This window comes from Pongo abelii, chromosome 23 (assembly GCF_028885655.2).
Source record: "Pongo abelii isolate AG06213 chromosome 23, NHGRI_mPonAbe1-v2.0_pri, whole genome shotgun sequence".
Lineage (NCBI taxonomy): Eukaryota > Metazoa > Chordata > Mammalia > Primates > Hominidae > Pongo > Pongo abelii.
Window position 1 is genome coordinate 49,920,569 of NC_085929.1, and position 11,297 is coordinate 49,931,865.

Genomic DNA, 11,297 nt, shown 5'->3' on the forward strand with positions numbered 1-11,297 from the left:
CTGTCACCCAGGCTGGAGTGCAGTGGTGCGATCTCAGCTCACTGTAACTTCCGCCTTCCGGGTTCAAGTGATTCTCCTGTCTCAGCCTCCAGAGTAGCTGGGACTATAGGCGCCTGCCACCATGCCCAGCTAATTTTTTATATTTTTAGTAGAGACAATGTTTCACCATGTTGGCCAGGCTGGTCTTGAACTCCTGACCTCAAGTGATCTGCCCGCCTTGGCCTCCCAAAGTGCTGGGTTTACAGGCGTCAGGCATTGTGCCTGGCCTCTTTCTCCATATTTTGACTCCTTTTACTCTTTCCTTCACTTGCAAACATAGTCAGGTTTCTGGATCTTCACACCAGTGGCCTCTGTGGGTGTCCTACCCACAGATGTATCCTTATACCAAGCAGGTCCCTGGCGTTTAGAGGCATTCAGTAGGATTTGTCCATAGGTTGATTGAATGAAATGAAGTCCAGCCTGGTAATAGTCCAGCCTGGTAATAGTCCAGCCTGGTGTGAGTTCTGGACCCAAAAACCAGCTTCAAATTTCAGCTGCAGCAACTCCTGTAGCTAAGATCATGGACAAGTCAGCCTTTTCTGAGCCTCAGTGTGCTCATCTGTAAAATGGGGCTACCCATAGTACCCTGCTTAGATGGTCATTATGAGGGTGAAGAGAGCCACTGCCTGTAACGTGCCCAGCACATAATGAGCTCTTGATGCGTGGGGATCATTGAAATCATTATTGTTATTATTTCAGAGTCGAGCATTTGTTGCAATCCAAATAGCTGGGGGACTGTGCCGGGAAATGAGAGTCTATTTCTTTCTCTGGGGATAACTAGGTCTGCATCTTCGCTGTGCTCCAGAAGCCTCGGGGTGCAGGGAAATAAGAGTGGAGTTAATTAAAGAGCTGTGGCTCCAGCAGCAGACCCAGCCCAACCAGAGCCCTCAGAACCGCACTGCTCTTGGCTGGCTGGTGGTGGGCGGGAGCTGAGGCCCTCTTAGGGCTCCTCTGCTAGGCGGGGCTCCCGGGAGGGTAGACTGTCGGGGCCCCAGCAGCTCGGGGGTGGCATTGTGCTCCCTGTCTCTCCCTTCTTCATCTCTCTTTGTCTCTTTGACTTAGTCTTTGTCACCTTATGACATCTTCAAAACCTCAGAGACACACACACACACAGAGACACACACACACATACAGAGAGAGAGAGAGAAAGGGAAGAGAGAGAGAGAAAGGGAGGAGATAGAAAGGGAGGAGAGAGAGAAAGGGAGGAGAGAGAGAAAGGGAGGAGAGAGAGAAAGGGAGGAGAGAGAGAAAGGGAGGAGAGAGAGAAAGGGAGGAGAGAGAGAAAGGGAGGAGAGAGAGAAAGGGAGGAGAGAGAGAAAGGGAGGAGAGAGAGAAAGGGAAGAGAGAGAGAGGGAGGAGAGAGAGAGGGAAAGAGAGAGAGAGAGAAGAGAGAGAAAGAGAGGAGAGAGAGAGAAAGGGAGGAGAGAGAGAGAGAAAGGGAGGAGAGAGAGAGAAAGGGAGGAGAGAGAGAGAGAAAAGGAGGAGGAGAGAGAGGGAGAGAATATGAATGAATGAATTTGATTGGCTCACTTGAATTCCTGTGCCAGGCCAGTAGCCCAGTAGCAATTGGCTGCCCTTGGTCTGATCAGCTGTGTGTGTGAGGGGCGGCAGGGTGTGTAGGTCACACCAGCTGTCTGTCATGGGGAGTGGGGGTCATTGAGGGCCCCAGAGGACAGAGGAGTGGTGGGAATTTCTGGGAAGGAGATTTCAGCTTCCAGACCAGCTCAGACACTACCCCTGATGGAAGCTTCCAGGAGACCCCAGGCCAGGTTAGGGCCTTCTCTGGGCCCTGTCCCCTCTGCTGCCCTGTCAAAGGTGCTGGCTGTATTGTCATCGTCTGGCCAAGTCTGCTGCCGCCATCAGTCCCTGGGCTTGTCGTGAGCAGGGGTCAGCCTGGTTCATCCCTGTGGCCCTCCGCTGAGCTCAGGGTTGGCACACGGTAGTCATTCAGGATGTGTTGTATTCAGTGAATGAGTGAATGAGTGAATGGAGGAGAAGAGGAAAAGCTCCTAGCACCTCCCTGGTTGGTCATCATAAGATTCATATTCATTTTTCTCCCAGTGTAGCCCAGCTCTAACTTGCTGGGATTCTCCCTAGGCCTAACAACCCCCAGGAAGGGGCCCCGGGTGCGCGCTCCCGCCGCGGCATCGTGGTGGGGAGAGGCTGGCTCAGCGCCTCTGGCTGCGGCGGAGGGAGTGCGCTAGTGCACCCTGCACATTAGCATGCTGAACCCACGTCTCTCGTAAGGTGTTAATTAAATTTCTTCGAAGTATATTGTCTGAAAAAAAAAGGATAATTAGAAAGATGTCTTTAAAAGTATTTATGTAACTGATATGGCACCGCTTTTGGTTTGCCGCATAATTAGATTTAAACACAACTCCTCGAGCGGCATACTCATTTGGAGAGAGCTGCTTGTTGAAATGTCATGGCGTTGTTTTTAAGAGTTTTGAGCCTGGTAAAACCATTCAACTGGGGAGGCAACGTGTAGTGGAGACAGCACTGGATGGGGAGCTGGGGTCTTAGCCCACGGGGAACTGGGAGCCGGGGTCTTAGCCCACGTCCACATTTCTGCACTGGGGTGCCCAGGGCCGCTTGCTCAGCCCGGCTGGATCTTGGCATCCTCATCTGTCAAACGAGAGGGCCACGATGGGCTCCTGAGGCACAAGAACTACATTTATGCCGCTTTTTAAAATGTTATTTTTGCTCAGTGAAGTAGCTTCGTTTTACAGATGTGCAGACCCGGGCTGTGCAAAGCCCGGTCTTCTGACTCCAGGAGTGTTTTCTGACACAGCCCTGGAAGGCCCTTGGTCTAGAAATGATCACACTGTCTTACAGTTTTGAAAAATGGACACCTTTCCTTTAGGGTCTTTATTTCACACGTTCTCCTGAAACTCCCCCTCCCGTGCCGCTGTCCTGCGTTGGCGGACGTGCCCTGCACAGCCTGGGCAGTCGTCCTCATCTCCCGACCATAGGCTTTTACTCCATGTGGTTTCAGTGGGGGCCATAGCGCCCCTAAGGGGTAAAATCTGGTGCTTGGGGAGTGAAAAAAACATCTTGCTCTTCTGTCTAAAGCAGAGGTGGACATGAGGTACCTAAACACACGTACAGCATCTCTGTGATGCTAAAGCTTCATGAGAGGGAAGTGAGTAGAGGAAAATAAAAGACATATTGAAAAGGCCACTCTGGGGGTGATAACGAACAAAAGGCTGGAAGCTGTGTAGCACCTCAGCTCAGAGGGCAGATGCTTGCTGCACCCGCTTCTCACTCCCTTTAACCTTCCCAACAGCCCCCCAACCCGACGTTTCCATGTTACAGACAGGGAAACTGAGGCTTGGAGTCCAAACATGCTTTGCCTGGCTGAAGATGAGAGAAGTCAGCATTCGGGCTGGGGTGGACCCCTGGGAAGGCTGGGCGTCCAGTCCTTGGTCTGGTGGATCTGAGCGGGATTGATGGGGCTGTGAGCTGTGGTGGATAGGGCTGCAGACACACCACCTGCCGGCTCGCGGCTCCATGGCCTCCTGACCCGCAGTGTCATCTCTCCCCGCAGGGTGGACCCGGTGCCTCACGATGCCCCCAAGCCTCCAGGCTACACCCGCTTCGTCTGCGTCTCTGACACCCACTCGAGGACGGACCCCATCCAGATGCCGTATGGCGACGTGCTGATCCACGCTGGGGACTTCACTGAGCTGGGGCTCCCGAGCGAGGTGAAGAAGTTCAACGAGTGGCTGGGTAGGTCCCTCCTGCCCAGAGCGGGCGGCTGTGCTGAGCAGGAAGGGGGATCCCACCAGCTCCCAAGGCTGCCTCCCTGCCTTTCACTCCTGCGCTGCCCGGGCCCCCTCCTTGGCGTGTGCCTGCCTGGTCACCCTCCCTGACCTCTCAGAGCAGGTGCCCCTTTCTCTCCCATCCACCTTGGACCTCTCCTCTTCCAGCATCTCTCTTGGTTGTGATTTTCCATTTGTTTGTGGGATTTCTTTTTTGGCCTGGAAAACCCCCTCCAAAAGGGACTTTGCTCATGTCTTTGTCCATTTGTGTGTCCAGGCGCCAGTGCCTGGCAAAGGTAGGGCCTCAATAAATAATTGATGAATGAGGCCGGGTGCAGGGGCTCACGCCTGTAATCCCAGCACTTTGGGAGGCCGAGGCAGATGGATCACCTGAGGTCAGGAGTTTGAGACCAGCCTGGCCAACATGGTGAAACCCCATCTCTACTAAAAATACAAAAATTAGCTGGGCGTGGTGGCGGGCGCCTGTAATCCCAGCTACATGGGAGGCTGAGGCAGGAGAATCGCTTGAACCTGGGAGGCGGAGGTTGCAGTGAGCCCAGATCACTCCACCGCACTCCAGCCTGGGCAACAGAGTGAGACTCTGTCTCAAAAGAAAAGAAATTGATGAATGAATGAATGAATGGCTGAGTGGGTGAATGAATGAATGACAGGGAGAATGGTGGTGCCAGGGTAGGTGCTCAGCTGGTTCATCCTAGTTCAGTCACCCACTGCCATGGAGATAGTTTCTCCAGGGGCCAGATGTGAGCAGCTGCTGGTCTCAGCAGCAGAGCCCTTTCCCATGCACTGTGCCATGGTGGGTGATGATTTATAAGCACATCCCCTGGGTTTTGTCTTTGTGCTTTTTTTCAAAAATAAGAAACAAACCTGGGGGACCCCCTGGGAAAACTCACTTGCCTTGGAATCCAGAGAAATCTCACAGTGAGACATCTCCGTCCCCACCCTGCGAAGACAGATGGACGGCCCCTGTGCAGCCCAGCACCCAGGCCTACTGCCGTGGAGGCGTGGGTGTGGGGCCGCTCACCTTCCTGCACAGCCCCACGTGGCTGCGAGACGGTCCCTTCTGCCTCCCCAGGGGCGTCCCGCTGTGCAGTTGGCTGGGACTGCGCAAGCAGAGGGCCAGGAGTAAGGCAGGGCAGCCGCGGCGAGCCAGGGGCCCGACTCTGCCAGGCGAGACAAATATTTACAAGCAAGGCCTTCCCTTCTGTTTGGCAGGCAGAGGGCTTTAAATATTGATTTTTCAAACGGGAAATTCTAATCAAAGGCCCCGTTTGGGCTGCAGGAAGTACAGGCTAGGGGATAGGGCTCCTGAAGTCCTTCTCTCGGATTCTCCCCTTGCCCACACTGGCTCCAGGTCTGGGCTGCCTCCCAGGAGGGGCCCCTTCCCCGAGGGAGACTGCTTGTCCCATCTGCTGCGGGTTTCAAAAGACAGGAGGTTCCACTTGGTGGAGTCAAGAGGCCGTTTCCAAGGCAGAGAGGCTGGAGTCGCTGTGGGCCAGTCCCCCACTGTGTGCCAGGCATGGGGTGGCCGGCTCTTACCACCTCTGCTTTGTTGAATTTGGGAACAGCTACTTGAGGTGGCTACCATTTGCGTCCCTATTTGACAGAGGAGAATGGAGGTTCTGAAGGGTAGGGACTGTCTCTCACACACAGCTTGGCCTTCCAGGTGCCCATGATGGGTGGAAAGTGTGAACTTACAACTTGTAAAGGGGTCTTCTATATTTTTAGATATAAAAAGAGCTGTTGAACCTACCATTGAAATTTTAAAAGGAAGCTGAAGAACAAGTACAGTGTAATAAATTGTTTGTTTTTTACAATTAAAAAAAAATAGAAAAGGTTCTTTCCCTCAGGCCTTGCCCCTTTGCTGCCTGGAAGTGTTTGCAGATGTCAGGACCCTCACTCAAGGAGGAATGGGCTTCAGACTGAGGGAGGAGGAGCATTTGCGTGGGGGTGAGAGTGTGAATTGAAGCCCATTTGCCGCTGGTATTTTGGGAACTCACCCACTGCACAAAGCGAGACACCTTGGTTGGCCGGTGGGCCAGGTCCCCAGAGTTTGGTGATCATGGCTGAGAGATGGACTGTGCACCTATTCGGCGCCTTTGGACAGGGGCATTTTTTTCTATGAAGCTCAAGTTTACCGAGCATTTAGTATGTGCTGGGTGCTGTTCTATACCCTTCGCGTGTATTAGTAACTCATTTAATCCTCCTGACAATGAGGCAGGAGCTATTATCATTCCCATTTTACAGAGGAGAAAACCAAGGCCCAGAGAAGTGAAGTCACTTACTCAAAGTTACACAGCTTGTAAATGGCAGAACTGGGCAGTTGGACCCCAGTGCTGAACTCTTGGTATAGCTCTGTGTTGCCTCTCCTTCTTGAGGTGAAGCCTCCCTAATTGGAAGTAAGGGTGTGGACGATGCTGTTTGGAGTCTGGATCTGCTTCCTGCCTGGGTGACCACAGTAGCACGTGGCCCCTCTGGGCCTCATTTTAAAAGGGAGCGGTTAGGCTCCCCTGCCTCGCATCCCTCCAAAGGTTGTTTTGAGGCTCTGTTGGAATGGAGGAAAGAATCACCTTGCAAACTGTAAAGTGCTATGTACCTGTTATGATTGCCCCCGTGCACTGGCGTCTACCAGATCTGGGCTCCCCTGGGTAGGAGTGGGGTGTTGGGAGGAAGACATTGGACCTGAACCTTGAGGTTGAATTGGCAGGGAAGGCAGTGGAACAACACGTGTGTTACGGCATGTGGAGTTCCTGAGAGATGTGGACGTGTGGTCTCAGCTAGCAACCGCCCTCCCCACAACAGACACAGAGAAAAAGAGACTGGAAAGAAACATTCCGTCATCCTATTGCTGAGCCTCACTGAGAGCCCACGAGGTGCCAGGTGTGTTGCAAGCCCTGGGGTAACAGTAGGCCCTGAGCACGCAGGGCCCCATTCAGCCTGATGCGAGGGGACGGTGGCTCCATGGCCATGAGGGCGGCACGGGAGCCGTTCATTAGAGAGAGCTATGGGGTCTGTCTGGGACCCACCTGGGGACGTGTGGTGATGGTCATTCAGCTGGGTGGGCATGGAAGGCCTCCCTGAGGAGGGGATGTTGGGCCAGGCCTGAGGGTGAGAATGAGGCAGCCTTGTGTAGCTCTGGGCAGGACCCGTTCCAGGCAGAGGACGCAGAGGCTGCAGGGGCCCTGGGGTGGGAGCAGAGAGCACTGGGAGCGTTGGGAAGTGGGAGAAGCAGGGCAGCGGGGCAGGCACTGGTCCACACAGGTCTCCTGGGCCTGGGACAGGAGTGTGGGGCTGATCCTAAGGGCAGGAGGAGCTTTGGGAAGGTTTTTGAATCGGGATGACCTTTAGAAAGCTTTTCAAAGGCCATGATGGATTGTAGAACCAGAGTGTACCCGGCGAGGGCTAAAGCTCCAGAATGTTCCAGAGTCGATGTCTGGGTGGTGGGGTCATGGGGTTTTACCTTCTGCTTTAGGATTGTCTCTCTCTCTTTCTGTATCTGATTTTCTATGGGGGAGGGGTGTGTTTTTCTGGTAATTTCAAACAAAGGCAATGCTCCTGGGCGTCTGGTGCCAAGTGTGTCCCAGGAGGGATGGGACAGTGCTGGGCCTTGGGTCAATCCTGGCGTCATCCAGCCACTGAAGGGCCTCCATGAGCCCCTTCCCCAGCCGACAGGGTGGGAGACCTTTGCACACCCACCTCATCATCTTGCCCCTCACCCACCCACTGGCTCAGCCCCTTCTCCTGGATAAGAAAGTTATAGATTTGAAATTCACAACTTGCTCCTTCCCTGTTCATTGATCTCATGGAAAAAAGCATTTGAAATCATATTCTGGGAGCCACCTCCAGACAGACAGGAAGAGATTTAAAAAATTAATAAAGACCCACCATCTAAGACAAGACAAGGCACCTAACCAGGCTCTGCGTGGCTAAATTCCTGTGGACTCTGACTTGCTGTGAGGTGCGTTGCTCTCAGCTCGGCTGTGACTGGTGTCCATGCGTTGCCCATTTGCAGGCTTCTGTCTGGGTCTGCATTCATTGGAGGGGGACGGGTTGGGATGAAAGAGTCCCTCTGAGCAGCCCCTTTCCCCTTGGCCATTAATATCCCAAATGTGTTCATGAAATAGAAGCGGCAGCTTGATTTGTAAATGTCGAGTAAGCAGCTAAAAAATTGATAAGGACATGTTCTCCAGCTACAAAGAGTGAACACAAAAGCAAAACTTGCTGAAAATGGCAAAGAATGTGCAGGTGGTTCCTTGCTCCTCACCAGCCACAGGGAGCTCACAGCCTGGATGGATCAGTCAGCGGTGCCAGTGCAGGGAGGTGGGGCGGCTGGAGGCCAGGCAGCTGTCTTCACCCCTGTTTCCTCCTCTTCTTTGCTGTGTTACCTCAGTTCAGTCTCTCAACCTCTCTGTGCCTCGCCTGTAGAACGAGGAGAATTATTTTCTTGCCCTAGGGCTGTGGGGGAGGGTTGATGAATAGTATTCCCATGCAGCGCTTTGCACAGTCCGGGCACCACGGGAGCCCTGTCATTGTGAAACATCTGTCATGGTGATCAACTTGCCGCTCCCAGATCCTTGCCCCACACAAAACAGACTCCTCAACTTCAACACCAGCAGCACCATTTCCTTCCAGCCACACCGGCCAGCTGGACTCCTCACTCATAGAACAAGCTCCCCTCCCTGGTCCTGGGCCCATGCTCCACTCACCCCTCCAGAGCTGCCCCTTGTGAAGCCTCCCCCACCCCGCTGGGCAGAGCCGTTCCGTCCTCCTCTTTACACCCAGAGCTCCTGGTCTGGGCTCTGCTGGTGGCTCTCACCTTGCAGCGGGGGCGTGTCTCCCACCCTCACTGTCAGCCCCGGGAGGGGAGGGTCAAGGCTTCATGCCCAGTGCCAGCCAGGGGAGCCCTGGACAGAGAGGAATGTGCAGCCATGAGTCGCATGCTGACCCCGCTGACACAGCCCTGTCTGTCAGCTGGCCATGGTGACCCCAGCAGGGCAGGGCATGCCTGAATGTTGCTGGGTGGGCCACCAGTAAATGGGGGCTTCAAGGAGGGCAGTGCTGTGACACAGACCAGTGTGAGCCATCGCTGTTGCCACACAGGACTTGGGAAGTGATCTGAGAAGACTCAGGGAGCGTAAGTTGAGTTGGGGTCTCAAGGACGAGGCTAGAAGCTGGGGCCACAGGTGCTCCGGACCTGATGAAATGTGCTAGCATGCAGGCCCCCCTGGAGGCCAGGGTGCTGAGGGCAGGAGGGGAGGCTGAGCAAGTACCCTCCTCCCAGGATGCCTTGCAGAGGCAGCAGCCACTGACCCCAAGGCCCTGGCACTGCCCGCATCTTTCCCAAGGCAAGAATGCCAGGTCCAAATTCTGCTGCCATCTCTGAATGACAGCCATGCCTGCAAGAACTGTCAGTTCCTGAGCTGGGATTTACAAGATGCCAGAAATTTTCCTCTCTGTGACTGGCAGGTGCCAGGCTGGCCTCCCCACCCCCAGCCACAGGAAGCCTGCAGCCTCCGCAGCCCTCACTGCATCCCTAGCCCCCACAGCCTGAGGACCCTGTGCCACCCTCGGGAGTGACTGCCAGAGGCCACAGGTGGCTTTGTACTGGCCGGCCTCTCCTCCCCTCAGCTCTGCGGCGCCTGATGCTGGACGCAGGTTCTGCTAGCGTGGGTTCTGCCACAGCCTCCATGTGGCCTCCCTCTCCAGGGCCCTTTTCCATCTCCTCCTTTTGTTTGTCATTCCCCTCCTGCCACCGAAGGGGGCTACTCCTAGGGTCCATCCTTAGGCCTCTCAGCCACCTTCTTTACAAATGATAACTAATCACTCAGACCCCCAAGCTCTCACTCCACCCAGACCTGCAGAATGCCTCCATCTCTCTCATCCAGCCACTGCATTGTCTAGTCTTCTTACAAAACACCTTCTCCTGGGTGTCTGCCAGGGTTTTAGAATAGTTCTATCCCAAACTGAACTCCCGAACCTCTGACCATCCCCTTAGGCTACGTAGTAAGATGAAGCACTTCACTGTGGCGTTTGGGACCCTCTCAGTCTGGGCTCCTGTGTCCCCTCTCCTTTCCCTTTGAGGCTGATGTCTGCAGTCATCTATTGTGATTCTGACACTGCTATCGTCTGTCCTGCCCACTGTCCCCTCTGCCCACTGTGTCACCTGCTGAGCTGCTGTGAGTGCTCTGTGTGCCAGCCTACTGGCCCCCCTTCCTCCTGCAGCATCTGTGAGCCTCTCCAGGGCCGAGACCATACCCTGGTCAGCACAAGTCCTCAGAGCCCAGCCAAGCCTGGCACCGAGGTGCCCAGGGGTGTTTGTTGAAAAAGCGTGGTCTGTAAAGCACATGATGGGCCCATAAATTAAGTGGCACTACCCTTAGCAGACTCAGGCAGGGGAGGAAGATGAGGGCCTGGTAATGGAGTATTTAGAAGTTATAATTAACTTTGTACTGGCGCCTGAGCATAACACGATATATGAGACAATATAAAAGGGGTCGAAGGATTTAGTGAAATAGAACTAGGTCTTTTGCAAGTAAACCCTTAATTAAAATCCGTGAGGGAGGAAGGGGGAGAAAGGGAAATGGAGAATTTGCGTCAAGGCAGTTTCTTTGGTTCTTGCCTCATTTGCTACTGCGTGGAAGGCCCGAGGCTGCAGGAGCTTTGCCTGGAAATGGGCCACACACAATCGTTTTGCCTCTTTGTGATTTAATCCCAGGGCGCCTGCCGGCGGAATGGGCACCTTCTCTGTTCAAGGTTCCAAGTGGAGATCTGGGGCTTCAGAAAGGAGCAGGTGGGGCCTTGCCCTCCCCTTGCAGGAGCAGGAGGCATCTCACAGGCACAGTAATTAGGATCATGTGTGGGAAACAAGTACTTTCTGGCGCAAGCTGGTGGTTGATCCCCCTCCACGTCCCTCTCATAATTTGTCTGTTCCTTCCAGTCTACTCTCTGGCCTCCTCTCTTCTTGAGGGGGCGGAGACCAACCTTGGATGCAGATGGGGAAGGTCACCATCCCAGAGTTCATGGCTGTCTGTCCCCGGAAGCTTGTGCAAGTCCCTGCTTTTGTTTCATTTCTTTATTTTTTCCCTCCCTTCTTCCCACCTCCCCATCCAATGAACAACATGCACAAGCTCCCTCCTTCTCTCCCGTGCTCCTTCCTGCCTGGGTGCACCTCGCTCTTCCTCCCTTTCCTGACTTGAGCACTGCAAGATCCTGCCCCGTGGCTGCCCCTTCTGACTGCTGCAGAGTGTGCTGGGCAGGCACCCTCTGTTATAGGTCAGGACCTAGAGCTGGTACCTGGGCACCCGCCCCAGTGCGGGGCTGCTCTTGCCTCCGGGAGGTGGAGCTATTCTCTATGCATGGAGGGTACGGTCGGGTGGGACTGGAGTCTTCCTGGGAATGGGGTGCCAAGCTCTGCAGGGGCAGTCCATCAGGCCTCAAGCTGGCTCTGTCGGGACTTGCAGCCTCTCCCCAGTGCAGGGC

The 11,297-nt window shown here is 54.5% G+C and overlaps 1 protein-coding gene across 2 annotated transcripts in view; it reads left to right on the forward strand.

The window, feature by feature from the left end:
- Window positions 1–11,297, forward strand: part of MPPED1 (metallophosphoesterase domain containing 1) — a 94,387-nt gene that overhangs the window by 19,133 nt on the left and 63,957 nt on the right. For both annotated transcript variants that reach the window (XM_024239767.3, XM_054543757.2), the window contains exon 3: window positions 3,587–3,768. In XM_024239767.3, coding sequence (XP_024095535.1) covers window positions 3,587–3,768 — 182 coding nt within the window. The remainder of the gene's footprint in view (window positions 1–3,586; window positions 3,769–11,297) is intronic.